General features: G+C 39.0%; 1 protein-coding gene across 1 annotated transcript in view; it reads right to left on the reverse strand.

The window, feature by feature from the left end:
* Positions 1 to 5742: 5742 nt before the first annotated feature.
* LOC102299821 (solute carrier family 22 member 4) overlaps positions 5743 to 16195 on the reverse strand; it is a gene marked incomplete in the record, with an annotated part of 19288 nt that continues 8835 nt past the window's right edge. Inside the window, 9 exon segments of the mRNA XM_005935855.3 lie at positions 5743 to 7982; positions 8628 to 8763; positions 8946 to 9128; positions 9840 to 10054; positions 11032 to 11132; positions 11214 to 11340; positions 12568 to 12739; positions 14454 to 14608; positions 14881 to 14984. Of these exon segments, the coding sequence (XP_005935917.2) occupies positions 7880 to 7982; positions 8628 to 8763; positions 8946 to 9128; positions 9840 to 10054; positions 11032 to 11132; positions 11214 to 11340; positions 12568 to 12739; positions 14454 to 14608; positions 14881 to 14984 (1296 nt within the window).

The raw sequence follows: 16195 nt of genomic DNA on the forward strand, positions 1-16195 counted from the left end.
CTTGGTATTCCCCCGGATAAGCTGGAGGAGGTGGCTGGGGAGAGGGAGGTCTGGGCCTCTTTGCTTAGGCTGCTGCCCCCGCGACCCGGCCCCGGACAAAGCAGATGAAAATGGATGGATGGATGGGTTACCAAAAAACACATGGATTAGCAAAGTGGAGGCAAACACTGCAGAGAAGTCTGTTGAGCAAGTTAGCTCTCAGCAGCTCTATTTTATGCAGTTGTGCATTAAAACCCATGAACTATGACTGAAATGTTTTCACATTTATCAATTAAATCATTTCATAAGATGTTTGAGCAACAAAATAGATTTTTTTCAACTTCAAGAAGTGGCTAAATTATATTTAGCTAATGCTAAGAGCTAGCATAAGCTAGCTCAAATGATTTTGTTTTTATGATAATTTTTATTTGTTTTCTAGTTAAACAAGTAGTTTTATAGAAATATATTACAATATTAAGTTCATAACTTAATTTTGGCTGGCTAGTTTTGTTTTTGTTCTGTATCAAGGAATTTCTTTATCAAATAGAAAATAAAATGGTAGATGTATGACATGAGTTTAAAAGAAAATAACAGAAATAAAATGAGAAAAATGTTGCATGATGTTTGATTAACATACACAATCTTCCCTCTTTAATGATTAGTTAGTGGAATTTACTAACTCTGGACACTTTATCTTCCAGCTTCAAAACCTGAATGCATTTTAAAAGATATTTGGCAAAATACAGCTTAAAATGTTTAAAGATAAAATCCACAAGTAACACTTAATTAGCTAACATTTATTCCAAACAAGCACACATGCTCACATATGAATATATTCATTGTTCAGATAGTGTCTCAAAAATTCACAAAAATTAAATGTATGAAATATGATACATGAGGCATTAAGGGGTTAAACATAGTGAACATGTGTGACAGTATATCTAAGGCTTTTGTGAATATAAAGTTCAGGGTGGCTGTAGCTCAGGAAGTAGAGCAGGTCATCTACTAATCACGAAGGTTGGTGGTTTGATCCCTGGCTGCTCCAGTCTGCTTGCCATGAGGATTCTTGGGTGAGAAGAGTTGTTCCCAATGTGTTCATCGGAGAGTGAATGTTAGACAGGAAGCACTCAGGCTTTAGAAAAGTGTGCCATATAATGAACTAGTCTATTTCCCATATTCTTGATGGATTTTGGGAAGCATTTTAATAATAAATGTAAAAAAATAAACCTTTAGAGGCTGAGTTATCTGTTTTGACTTGAACTTTGACAACGGCACTGCCCAGTGGATGAGTGTATGAAAATTCAAATGAGCAGGTGCATTCAGATGGAGCAGTCTTTAACCCACCAGAGTCCATCCATTTGCATTGGAGCTAGTCGTCCTCCTACGTGCTGTACCCAGCAGCACCCTGACATAAACCAAACAGAGTGTACTCTCTGCTGTGTGAGAAAGGGCAACTTCAGGATGATGTCCTGACTTCATTCACCTGAACCTGAGTTCATGTGTAAAAATAACAACAGAGAGCAGGAAATTAAAACGCCTACAAACACATATTGCTGTTCATTTGATCATGCCTGTGTCAAAATATTTTTTAATAGCTTCATTCAAGTGTCTGATTTAATGTTGCACAAATCAAAAGAAAACAGACGGATTCTACTGTTGGAAAAAATGGCAGAGAGAGTTAAACCACTCTGCTGAGCTAAACCAGTTAGCTTTCAGGGGGACTGTTTTACACAGTGCTGCTTTAAAGCCTCTGGAGTAACATAGTTATATATAACAAAAAGTTATGGTTATAATTCAGTGTTGCCATGCCCTCACTCCAATTAATGAAATCTGCACAAGAACAGCACTTTAATGTGATTAGTAAAGCATGGGCTTCATGTCATGCTGAGGCCAATTTGAGCAACATATCTGTAACCGATGACATACACTAAAATACTACAGCACATCTCATCTCTTTGACACGTTTTAATAAACTTCATTCTTTAATGCAGAAGTATTCCTCTTAACATGAACAAGGGTTCAAATACCTCATTTTTATGCAGAGGAACGTTGCCCTGCCTCTCTTAATATATGAAAAGTATTTGTTGTCCTTTAACTTGCTGTATGTGTTTTATTACTTATCCAGTTTTAATGAGTAACAACATTTGCATCCTGCACTGGTTTAAGTCCATTTCCCATTGCAGTATTATGTTGTTGTCATGTTTGGGTGACATCAAATAATATCATGCTTACAACAAGTATGTTTGCTGTTTTTATGTAATGTTTGTTTTTTAATTCAATATTATTCAACTGTTTTAATCAAGAGTCCACTCTGTTTGGTTTAGGTGAGGGTGCTGCTGGGTACAGCACATAGGAGGCAGACTAGCTCAAATGCAAATGGATGGACTTTGGCGAGTTAAAGACTGTTCCATCTGAATGCACCTGCTCATTTGAATTTTCATACATTCATCCCTTGGGCAATGCCATTGTCGCAGTTTAAGTCTGGATGCTTGAAAATAGATAATCCAGTCTCTAAAGGCTTATTTTTTAAATTAAATTTTATTATTAAAACAACTCCCAAAATCCATCAACAACATGGAGAGAGTGGGGAATTTGGTAAATGGACAGGTATATTATATGGCACTCTTTTCTAAAGCCTGAATGCTTTCTGTCTAACATTCACTCTCCAGTGAACAATGAATATATTTATATATGAGCCTTGTTTGGAATAAATGCTAGCTAACTAAGAGTTGCTTGTGGATTTTATCTTCAAACATTTTAAGCTGTATTCTGCCAAATATCTTTTAAAATTCATTTTGTTTGTGCTGCTCAATTCCTGGACAAACAACGTGGACAAACAAATCCCCTTCAGCCTGACCTGAGCTGGGTCTGGCCTTTACACAAAATGCAGTTCAAAGACTCCAAAGAAAAGTTTTTTGTTTTGAGTTTGGGAACAGGATCGGTTGTGTTTAGATTCAGTTTCTTGTCACCTCGAGTAAATCAGAATCATTCACTCAACTTTCCTGGAGGTGGTCCCTCTTTTGTTGTGGATCTGATAATTGTTCCCCAAACAATGGAGGAAGGAGTGAGGTGTGTGTAAGGTGGGTGGAGAAGGATGGAGAGGAGGGATGGAGAGAGACTGAAGGGCTGGAGGAGAGGAAAGTGGAGCCAAGGAGGTGGAGCGAGATTAGGGTGAGAGGCAAGACTTTAGCCAGCTTCCTCTGTGGAAAGAAGGAAACAAGAAGAGCACAGAGGAACAACACAAGAAAGACAACTCTGGAATGAATCAACATGTTAAAATTGACTAATAACAATGAAAAATAACTAATATACGATTAAATTAGTGGGCAGTCTGTTACATTTTGAAAATGAGCACTTGGAATGGCTTAATACTGATTTATTAAATGATACAGCATATAAACAGCATATATTAAATATATACACAGCCCTCTGAATTCATTCAGCAAACATGAAACAACATGTTACAATGTAATTGGTGAGGGTTCTGTCCTGTTATGAATTAATGGACCTGGTGAAACCCATCTTTGCTATTTGGTATCAAAATAAAAAATACAAATCATAAATTAATAAAACAGCAAACAGTCTAAGTGTAGTTGTCTGTCTTCAGTGGGAAACAAAGGATTTAGAGCTGCAAGACAGAAAGACTAGCTTCTTTAGAGATGGAAAAATGTTGTTAGTTTCAGTGTTTTGATGCAATTTGTTGACAATAAGTGCAAAATGCTGTCTGTTCCATCCTTTAATTTCCCTTTCTGCAGAAATCCTGCATCTTTAAAGCATACAAGGGCTTGCCACTTCTGAGTGAAGGCATGCTGGCAGCTGAAATAATGTTAGGTCATGGCCAGTCATGCCCACTAAGTTTTCTGGCATCCTGGTTCTGATAGGTAACCTGCCAACATGAGTCATGAGTCATGAGCCAGCGTACTCCGAGTGCCAGTCCCACGCCCAACTGGGAGGGTTGTATTAAAAAAAAAAATCAAATTCTTTCCCTGATCAAATACGAGGATAATCAGGAAGAGTATAAGAGAAGGATAGTTGAAGTTGAACGGTTTTGAAGAGAGGCAAGGTTGCCGTGGTTTGGACATGGGGGAAGAGTGGATATATTGGACAAAATTCATGCAAGAGAAGTGAAGTGGATGGTGTGACAGAAGACGATGATAGGAACAGGGGGAGGTACATGATCTGCTGTGGGGACTCCTAAAGTGAGCAGCTGAAAGAAGAAGAGCTTGAAGGTCCTTGAGCAGATGGGAGAATAGCTCCTCCAAACATTTTCAAACTCTGAGCACTCTGAGCTGAGTTCTTAGTTCTTCAGCAAAAACCCAACAACATCACTTTTCCTTTATTTTTAAGCTGCTTTGTTTGACTGCCAAAGCAAGTCATCCTAACTTCATCTAACCTCGACCTTTGTGTTGTCTCAAAACTATGCATTGATGTGTGCTTTAGGACTAAACATCTCTACTTTGGTCTCGTCACTCCACAGGACATTATTCCAGAGGTCTAAGAAGTAGCTTTCTAATGGAAACCCTTCCAAACAAGTCATACTCTGTCTTTTTCTACTTTGAATCTCATGACTTTAATATTTCAAATTCTGACTGAGGACTATAAAGTATTGCAACAACGTTTTGGCAGCAAACTGCCAAAACTTCTGTTAATACAGGGGTTTTTACATTTGCTTATGATCAGTTAATCAAGTGTGTTTTGTTAGCTGCACTTACACTGCTGCTTACACTCTTAACTCCTTTGTAACAGTTTAAGGTTTTGCTTGGTTTTTCACAGAACTGCAAAGAGTCCTGTGAAAACAGTTGCAGCGTTAAGACGGATCAACTCAGCCTGGCAATAGAAAACTTAAGATATGGGTACGATAATAGAGTGGCATCTGCTTTTGCTGACTTTTTTGCAGGGTGTTGTCACTTCCTCTGTGCTCATGTCAAAAATCTTGTGACATTATTTGGCTGGGGGGGGTAAATGGTAGGGCTTAACAGAGTTGAAAGCAAATTGGAGGTATGCAAATACTGGAATTTTATAGTGGAGTTAAACAATATGCATAATAATACAGTAGCACTAAAATTTCAGTGGTTATTAAATTTCGTATAGATCTGACGTTCAGTTAAATTTAATTTTTTTAATTTCTTTCCAAATTAAAGAAATTTATTGAATTTATTTTTATATTTATCTTACAGTGAGAAAGTGTTTTTACTGATTGATGGCTTTAAAATGCATTTTGAGGTTTCCTGCAACTGAGAATCTTTGAAGTATGTTTGGAGGATTTGAAGGGCACCGCATTCAGAGAATCATCCGTGTATAGAGTGGTAGCCTTTGGAGGTGGAAAATGGAGCCCCCATATAGGAGCCCACAAGTGCGCTTCCTTGAAATTTGAGAAGGTTTTATCCAGTTTGAGGCTAGAATTTTTTTTTTTAAGTCAATGTTTTTTTTGCCAGGTAGCCCAGAAATTCAGCTCTTACTGTGGTGATTGCAAAGGCAGGAAAGGACTCTTGTTACTCATTATAAAAAACATGTAAAGCATGTTAAAGGACAACATAAAAACAGCTGGCTTTATGATTTACATATTAAAGGGCAAACTTATTTATCCAAAAGCATTTTAGATAAATAAACATAAGATCACTTTGCTCTTATGTTTTGAAGGATGTTAGTTAAAAAGTTTCAAACACACAGAAACCCGGATAAACTGATGTGGAACTCCTAAACTAATCATTATGTGAAACTGTATAAAACGGTCATTGATCTGAGTTGTCATGGAGTCTTTATTTGTGGGTTAAACATTTTTTAAGAGGAACAAGTTTCCACACAAAGTTTGATAAAGAACCTTGAAACTGAATAAGTTAAAAAAAAAATAGAAAAACATGTAGAACAAGTTAAAACCAAAGAAAACAGGTGAATGTATGTTTCACATATTGAAAGAGGAAGGATAAAGTCCTGTTTTGTAGTCAAAACAATTTGAATCCTTAATTTTCTCTTTGTCCCTTATGTTTTAAAAGACAATACAGAGTTTCAAACACACAGAAACATGTGAGAACAATGAAGAACAAACTTCTGAATTAACCATTATGTGAAACTGTCTGAAAGTTCATTGATTTGAGTTGCTGCGGAGTCGTTAAATAAGAAGCTGAAGTGACTGCTGTTACTCATTAAAACTGAACAAAACACGTACAGCAGGTGCATTCACATTTCACTTATTACATATTAAAAGAGGAAGGGTAAAGTCTTGAGTCTCTGTGTAAATGTTTGTTGATTTGTGGTGTTGTGGAGTTTCTATGATACCAGGAACATGTTTCTATTAAAGAATACATGCCGGGTTATTTCAATTTGGTGGCTGTGGCTGCCACTGAGGACAGATGGAGCTGTGCTGTAGTACAGTTCATGTCATCAGTTGCAGATATGTTATAGTTTAGAAGCTGATGCTGAACAGTTTGGCCTTACAGTTGACTTGAATGACAGTTCTGATCTATGCAGAGCCTAAAGTAATGTAATTAAACATATGAAGTGTCAAAACTGCTGTGCAAAAGCTCTATTCTTGGTACTTTGTTTTGCCAAAACATAAGAAAGAGGAGTAAAGATGATTCATTTAAATTACTGCACAAATGTTACAGTTTAAAGTTCCCATTTGAACCCACTTATTTGGAATTACCAAGCCTGAACCATTCAGATAAGACAGGATGGGTCTTTGCTGTCACGTTGTTTACTCCAAATTCTAGCCCAATCTTCTAAATGTTTTGGGATTCAGAAGATACGTTTTCCAACCTTCTGATGTCCAATTTTAAATCCGTGCAAACTGTTGCCTCCGATTCCTGTTCAGCTCACAGGAATGGAACTTGTTCAGGTTTTCTGCTGCTGTAGTCCATCTGCTTCAAGGTTCAATGTGATTTTTGTGCATACCCCTGTTGTAACAAGTGATTTACTGTTGCCTTCCTATCAGCCCAAAGCAGCCTGGCTATTCTTTTCTGACTTCTGGCAGCAACACGGTATTTTCACCCTGAGAACTGCTGCTGACTGGATATTTTCTCTCTTTTGGACCATTTTCTAGAAGCCCAAGAGATGGTGGTGCAGGAAAATCCCAGTAAATCAGCAATTACTGTTCAATTCAGTTTAATTTAAATAGGAGCCAACTCAAAGGTCTTTATGTTGTAAGGCAGAGAACCTACAATAGAAATTTCTGAAATACTCAGACCAGCTAGTCAACACACCAGATTCAAAGTCACTTTAATCACCTTTCTTCCCCGTTCTGAAGCTCAGTCTGAATGTCAGAAGACTGTCTTGACCATGTATACATGCTTAAATGCACTGAGTTGGTGTCTTATCACTGGATGATTAGATATTTGCATTAATGCACAATTGAACAGGTGTACCTAACAAAGTGGCCGGTGAGTGCATACCCAGTGGCTAATTGGTATTTGTGTCTGAGCAGTTTTTAATGTCATTTTCTGATAATATGTCCTGCTGGACTGAACCAAGGACTGAACCAAAAAATTGCAATCTAGCAACAAAAATCTTCATCTGAAATGTATATTTTCTGATCTTTATTTCTTAAACACATTCACATTCATATGACTGACAATAATGTTTATCTCAAAGGCACGGTGTTTCAAACGATGGAGGGGAAAAACGCTAAACTAGACCTTCATCGTGGTAAACTTTTCCCCCCTTTGCTTTTAAAAGGTAAAAAAAATTACACTCATTGTGTATTAGCTCCCCTTGTTCTGTAATGTGGAGAGAGAAGCTGCTATATTGCTGGAGATTCTACGGTTTCTCTCACAGTCTTTGAAGATGATGGAGACAGAAAACAGTACAACCATCTTGTCAGAATGGACTAAGGTCTTTTGTTTCACATTTTGTTGTTGGTGGTAGCGTTGGTGAAGACAGCTTCATTCATTTCTGTGTCCGAGTCTTAAAAGCGCGTTGAACAGATGATCTCAGGCAGAGACGTTTGGTCTTTAGCTGATTTCATGTCATCCTTCTGGGGTGGCTTGAAGGCACATGGCCACCTGAATCTGGAAGCAGATGAAAAGAGCTGCGTCAGTACGGCTGATCTTTGTGGCTTTTTTTTTTTTTTTGCCTTTTTTGTTTTATATGGAAAACACCAATATTTTCTACATATTGCTAGGTCCATATATATTTGGACACTGACAAGTTCTATTTTTTTACTGTTTTCTGAAACATGTTCCAAATATAGTTATATAATAGACATGGACATAATGTATAAACTCTCAGCTTTCATTTATGGGTATCCACATTCAAATTGGGTGAAGGGTTTAAGGGTTTCAGCTATTTAACAGGTGCTACCCTCTTTTTTAAAGGGACGAAAAGTAATTGGAGCCTTTGCTCAAAGGCTATTTCATTATGTCATTATCAATTAAGTAGATAAAACGCCCATCTGAGAAATTGCTAGAAAGACAGAAAGTGGTAAACAGTGGTGGATGATCGCAGGATTGTGTTAAAATGCTTTCGTTCCTCACATTTGCAATGCTTTGTTCAGCCCATTGAATTAAAAATGAAAGTCTGCACTTCATCTGCATCTGAGTTGTTTCATTTACAAACCTATTGTGGTAATGTACAGAACATTAGCGCTTCAAATATGCCCCTGAAAACAGAACACAACCCTCAGTAAGAGCAGTCATAAGGTTGGAAAGACTTACCTCTGAATTGCTTGCATCTGATCGATGGTGTCGGGAAGCGGCTCTCTAAAGGTCTCCGGAAGAAAAAAGCAGAGCACAACACTGACAAGTGAGAGAGAACCCACAAGCATCCACGGCAGGAACTCGTAGAACACAGCTGCGGACAAGACCAAAGCAGATTATACAAGATTAGTGAAGTCAGTCTTTGTCTGCTACAGACTGCATCACTAACCTGCAGGTCAGTTTACTAAGTTTAGAGACAGGTAGCTTTTTTTTTTTAAACTTATTTTCAACACACCAAGACTTCCCTTAAAGATAATCTGAACCCAAATATCTCACCCAGCTGCAGTAGGTATGGGGAAATAGAGGATCCCACTCTGGAGAGCATGGCACAGGATGACATCACTGTATTTCTGATGACTGTGGGAGAGAGCTCTCCAGTGAACATGTACAAAATGCCCGTGCCAACCAGAACGCCAAATTTACCCAGCAGCACCAGGAACAGGGTGAGAGCTGGATGGCCTGGAGGGAGGGGAAAGAGCGTAAGCTTTTGAGGATGGAAACAAATTATTTAGAAACACTAACCAATAGTCAAAGAGCCTTCCCTCTCTTAAATGCCAGGCCAGATTTTCTATATATGTTATTTTCCAACAGCAGCATGCAGGTTGCAAACATGTAAGGCATATTTTACACATATTTTATAAATGCCCATGCTATACTATTGTTTGATCTGTGATTTTTGTCTGTTTTTTGGGGGTTATCATGCATAATATAAAGCTTTTGAAGCTATAAATGACATGTTATTGTCGTGAAGTGAAAATCATAGTACACACACTTTTAGAAGGAGTACTAGGAGTATAAATGCACTATAACTTGGTCATTTTAGCCAGGTAGTTGGTGGTTGCTAGGCAAAATGTTGATGTCATAATATCTGATATAGATAAGCGCCTTTAAAGGCTTGCAGTGTACCTGTGTGTCAGTTTTGTGCATTATCTGATGAAGAGTGTTTTCGAGCACTACTGGCATATTGGCCCAGAGATGAACTTGTGACCTGTCCAGTCCTGCTTCTCACCAAAAAAGGCTCTTAAGAAAATCAAAGTTACTCTGGGGCTTGGCCAGACAAACAATTATGGGTTCAAAATATTTATTGTTTAGATGAATTAATGATTATGTTCACAAAGAGAGTGAGAAAAGTGCAACGGGGGAGTACTAGATTATAGTGGTCTCACTCACTGTGCAGAGTGACCTGGATGAGGAAGAGTGCTAGCGCCCCCAGCAGGGAGAAGCTGATAAAAGACAGGCGGCGGGAAAGCCTGCATGCACTTAGCCAGCTGACAGTGTATGCTGGTAGCTCAACAGCTGACAGCAAGAAGTAATTCAGGAAGGGGTTGCCATAGAGTGTAGACATATTGAATGACAACCCAGAATAGGTCACATGTGTAGAAAGCCTGCAAACAACAAGAGAACAAATTTTTTTTAAAAAAAAGAGAGAAATGAAATCCTGTTAGCATCACTGAGACGCTGTAATGTCGAATATATGAATAAACCAAAACGTCGGTGACGTAGAAACTTGTCCAGCTCACAATCTATCGCAATTCACAGGTTATGATTATTAAAACAGCAAATGTGATGTGAACCTCGACAACAATTTGCATGAAGACCCATTAGATCAGGGACGGCCACATACAGCCACATTGATCTGAACTGGGATGAACCAGGGAAGCACCTCTTTCGGTCAGTTCTGTACTGGTTCTGAAAAAACAGGAATTTCTCTATGTTTTGATTGTTATTGTTTACCTATTACTTAATTACTTGAGTGTTGTATGAATGACAACAGGGGGTGTCTCTTATCAGTAGAGAAAAATTGTAAAACTTAAAATACAGTTAAAAGTCCAAAATGTCTGCCATCATTCACATTTTATAAAGTCATCCAATGGGCCACATTGTAGTCTTTGCAGTGCCAATTCTGGCTCCGAGGCCTTATGTTTGACACCCCAGAATTAGATGTTCATTATATGTAAGTTTAGTTAAATTCTGAACAATTCTGTAGGAGGAGGAGTGAGTCTTGTGAATTCTTGAGGGGCAACTGGATGGATGATGGATGCTTCATTACAGGATGAGCAATAGCAGGGTCCGTCGGCTGGAATAGCTAAAACTGCAAAAAAATCAAGTTTTCATGAGAATGGCACTAAAGGAAAGGTCACTGACTGTTCAAAGGGTTCAAAATACATCCTGTCAGCATGTCCAAAGAGATGTTGGCGGCCACAGAAGTCACTAGTAATGTCCTCCCTAGTAACCTTTAAAACATGGATTACTTCCTTTTAATGTTCTTGCTCCGGAATAATGAAACTATCAATTATGCTATACTGTAGTTAGCAAGAAATCAGTTCCTGAGAGCACCTGCAGAGGAGAAGGTTCAACTCACCAGAGAAACCAAAGTATGAGTGTGACACTTCGAATGCTTTTGGCCTTTAGGAGGTCCAGGAAATTGAGGGTCTCAGCCTTCTTGCTATCAGACTGTTGAACCTAGTGACAGAGAAACGTCATTGCAGTGGCCACAATAGTTTACAGTGTGGATGTCACAAAGTTGATGTCAGAAGCCCTTACATTTGCAGAGAGGAAGATAACAGGAGGAGCTTCCACTCCGTTCTCCACAGCCGCTGACCTTAACAAGCGTTCTGCTTCTTGCAAACGGCCTTTAGACACTAGCCAGCGAGGAGACTCTGGAATCAGCCTGGTGGACAGACAGACACAAATCTAGATTGTCTGCAGTTCATCAGTCAAGTCATCACTTGGGTGAAAACACATCTACTTGAGTAGACGGAGACAGTGTTAATTATTCATTAAGTTGCTGTTGAAATATATAAGTTCAGAATTTATCTCAGAACAATAAGAACACCTGTAAAATTAGTGAAAATCTACTCCAAATAGGTGTAGATGGCATAGTCACGCTAAAGAAAGGTATAAAGTTTCACTTCAAACACGCATTTAGTGTTTGCTTAGTTGATCCACAGTAGAAATACAACATCCATGCTGAAAATAAATGAGCAGGAATGTGTGCTAGACGTCAGCAGGTTTGTCTTGAGTCTACAATCCTGTTTGCAGTATTCATGATCTGATCAGGATCTGAGCTGGGGCAATGAGGGTCCACTCCTTTGGTAGATAATGTGATCAGAAGGTCACATTCATTATAATATTTGCAGCCGAGTGTGAAGTGGCTGGGATGACTGAGACCATGCTTCAGTTCCATTTTGGTGGTTGTTTGTCTTCAAACTAACTATTGCTTTCTTTGGGTATTTCTCAGTCTAGAATACAAGTGATGGGAACATGGACTATGAGATGGACAAGTGCATTTGTGTGGGCTCACTTGTAAAATGTGTGTTATGTCAGGTCTTTGTAGTGAACACCTGAAGACTTTGGTTTACCAGTTTATCTATGTTTGCACCTTCAACTATGAAAACAAGTGTGACTGAAAGAATGGGTAAGAATGCAAACACACCAAACCCATTTTCTGAACTTTAAAGGGTTTAATGATCTCATACAGCAAAATCCAGTTTTGCTGAAATGAGCATCTAACATGGCCTTCTAGGCATGCCCAGCATGAAGGAGACCTAGAGAGATTACATATCTCTTTTGTCTCAGGTTCCCCCAACAAGGAAGCAAAAGGACATCTGGATAAGTGGAAGAAAGTGATGGATGGATGGATGGATGACGAACAGACACTATGCTACACATTTAGCTTAATGTTGGTTTTAAGCATCAGTGTTGGACAATCGTACATGTTTTCGGTTAGAAAGAAAAATCTCATGATAGGCAATGAAAATGACCTAAAATGCTTTTTACACTGAAGCGCATTTACACAAATCCCTCAACATTCTGTCTATCGCACACTCTCCATTAAGTCTAACTCTGAAAATGTCACCAGCAAAAAAATCTTGATAGTGTAGTGAGGTCATTTTACCACCAGAGGGGGAGGCTGGCCAGCCCAGGCACGGCCATTAACAGCGACAGGTGTTTCCAGTTTCTGAGCAAGTAGGCAGTAGCAGGAAGCAGCATCATACCAAATACATACATGAAAGGTAAACACATGCTGGAGTAGAGAACTCTAGATGAGCCAGCGAGGATCTCTGAACCTGTGGAGAAATTTCACAAGAGTGCAGAAGTTGTTTTTGTTTTTTGTTTTTGTTTTTGCCTGTCCCGTTTGGCTCTTTTACCATCAGAATTATTGTCTAAAGGCGAAGAAAGATGCCCAACGGATTTACTTTACCAAATGGACCATCCCAGTCTTGCTGTAATGGTCCATTTGATTCACCTTTTATTGTTTATTTTATTTTATTTTCACTTGCTAAATACGGGACAGATTTGACTGGGGAAAAGAAAGGGGAGAAAGAAAGAGGGAAAGAAAAACAGCGGGGAAGAGGGACGTGGATAAAGGGCAAAAAACAAAAACCAACAAAATAAGCAGACAAAAAATACATGTCACGGCGGGGTGCGCCGGTGTGAAGAATGAGGTAGACCCAAGATCAGACACGGTGGAGACAGAACTAGGTTTCCAAAATAAGGCAAGCCTTTATTGTGGCTGAAGGCATAACAAAAACACTAGGGAACACTGAAACTGGGAAAACTAAGAAGACAGAGAACACTGTGTAAACTAAAAAGGCTAAGACACTCTGTGAAGGAACTATGGAAAAACTATAAACACAGAGTAACTAAGCAGGCTATGAAACACAGTGTCACAATAAGGGAAACTACGAAAATACGAGATGAGGATAACAGACGAACTGACACAAAGACACACTGGGCTTAAATACACTGAGGAAGTCATCAAGGAATTAGAGACAGAAGGGGAACACAGCTGGGAGGAATAAGACCTAATGAGACAGGGGGAACAAAGCTAGAAACTCTGACATAAGACAGGAACATGAACCTTCAGAGTAAAACAGGAAACAGGACACCACTAAACAAAGACGCAGACACGACACAGAGAGACAGACTAGACACTAAACTAAACCTGCAATAAACATGAGAACACAAAAACCTACGAACTAATCCCTAAACAAGAATAACTGAAACATAGAGTCATAATCATCATTATCATCATAATAAGAAAAGAATCCAAAATGCAAAAACACACCAAAACATAACAACTCAAAATACTGGGTCAAACTGACCCAGAACTGTGACAATACATATATCAATCACCTGGATCACCTGTTGAAAAAGAAAAAAGAGAAAACAAGCAGAAGAAAAAAAAGAGCAACATAATAAACAACATCACGATGATCTATGTGAATATAACAGTAAATACTAAATATTAAACATTATTGTGCAGCACGTAAGATCGACAGCGCACAGTGTGCTTTGAGGTAGGAGCCAAAAAGGGTGTAGTTTTGTGTGTGAGCACCCGTGTGTACACCTGTGAGCATGAGCGCGCTTGTTTTAAAAGGTTCCTTCATGTAATGATCTGCTAGAGGGTGTGGGGGGGCCACAGCCCCGTCCCCCAGGGCATGAAGCAGGCATGGAGGAGATCCAGGCCCCAGACATCCAGAGGCCCCAGAGTGCGAGAGCCCAAGGAGGACCACCGGAGGGGCATCGTGCCACCCTCCTGGGAAGAGCTGAGGAACCCCAGATGAGGGGTCACCCAGTAGCCACCGAGCAGAAGCCAGGGGGCAGTTGTGCCAGAGTGACCGAGCCCCAGGCCGAGAGGCTGAGGGCACCCCACCCCCCGAAGGGGGCAGAAGTTGTTGATTAAAAGGTTTATTTTTCAATGAGATTTGATTAAGAAAGCAGCAGTACAGCATGCAGCCAGTGGAAAGTAGTATCCTGAAAACAAGAGAACACACTTACCCAATACAAACAGAACTATGTAGCTGGTGAGCTGACCCATGCCAACCATGAAGAAAAGCACAGTGAAGACGGCCCAGGACTGAGCAAATTTCAAAGCAAGGCTGAAGATACTAAGTGTGGCAATCGCACCAAAGAGAACAGGCTTCCTGCCAAACCTTTAGCACAAATACAACAAAAGCGCAATCAGCCACAACATGAGCACATATGTTCTTCTTTTTATATATTTATCTTTTTGTTTTTTTAAAAGGAATAAAGCATTAGCAGCTAGCATGACCACTATCCAAGAACGCAACATATTTTATTTAGTACAGTGTGAGCTAGCTCACAGCTAACTAGCAGACATGTTTAATGAAAAACATTGCATTTATGCTAACTTTAGAGACTTTAGAGACTATAACTTTAGAGAATTGTTGAACTGTAAATTTACCGGTCAGATAGCTGTCCAGAGAGGAAACAGCCACAAAGTCCTCCCAGAAAGTAGATGAGAGAGGTCAGTGGCTGTTTCCATCGGTTGCCACACACAAGGTTAAACTAGAAGACAAGGAAAACATATAGATATTCTGAAGCAGGCATAAAAACATAAAATATCAAACGCGTACACTGGAATATAAAGCAAACAGGCAAATGTAACCTGCAACTGGAAGGGGACTCAGCAAGCTCGCAGGCCACTGCTTGGTCTCACAGTTATACAGAGCACTACTTTCTGTCTTCCAGCTGTCCCTGTGCAGACTGTTAGCTTCATTAGCATCCATGTTGCTTTGTTTAGATGGGTTTGTAACATCAGTTTTTCTCTGTCCTGATTTTACTCCTCAGGCTGTTTGATTTCTTATTCCTGTCACTGTTTGTATGACCACAAGTGGCATAAGGTTAAGCTAACTTTAGAGGGTTTCCTCAAGCAAAAGCTTCTCATAAATCACTGTGTGGTAAAGGATTCGATGTTGCCTTTACTGACTCATCATCTACATCGCCTAGTTGCCCTGATCTATGTCTCCTGCCTGTTTTCTTGGCTGACTGTTTGCCCGATGTTTTGCTTTCAGGTAACTTTTATTGGCTGAAACTGTCTGTTTGAAGTCGTCTCTTTGGAACCATTATTTGTATCCTGACTTTGTTCAAATCACTGTGTGGGCTTAACACACCACAAAAATAAAATTCAAATATTGTAATTTACACGTAAATTTACTAAGCCATCCTATTTATTTATTTATGTATGTTTGCCTTTATTTATTTATTCTATGTTCCATCGATGGAGTTGCTCCTCCTATCCTATCTGCAGTCATTTGAGGCAAACCACCAACTGGCGGCTATTGTAACAAGCTCCAGCTGGTTTTACAAACAGAAGCTGGCCAAATCATTAAATCCAGTTATTATAGTTCTATATTTTCTAGTTCGTTTTCATGTTGATTTCATTTAGACTTTTCATAATTGTTTTTATTGTTTGTGCATTTTTAGTTTTAGGTAGTTTTTTCCCCCTTGGTTTCTGTCTCAGTTTTAGTCTTTTCAGTTATTATTGTATAGAGGGCATATGTAAAGGGCAAGATTTACAAAAATTATTACAAATGTTTCAATAAAAACAGAGAACTGTTTGAAAACAGTCTTGAAGACATCCAGAGTCTCAATAAACATGTCCATGACTACTGCATCAGGCAAGTTTGAAATAACAAACTAAGATAAAACTAAGATTTTTTTTTAATTTTAGTTCATTTTCCAAATTCACAAAATCGTTTCAGTTTTAATCTTTTCGT

The sequence above is a fragment of the Haplochromis burtoni genome, unplaced genomic scaffold (assembly GCF_018398535.1).
Source record: "Haplochromis burtoni strain Fernald_Lab_line unplaced genomic scaffold, NCSU_Asbu1 Contig_75, whole genome shotgun sequence".
In the NCBI taxonomy this organism is placed as follows: Eukaryota; Metazoa; Chordata; class Actinopteri; order Cichliformes; family Cichlidae; genus Haplochromis; species Haplochromis burtoni.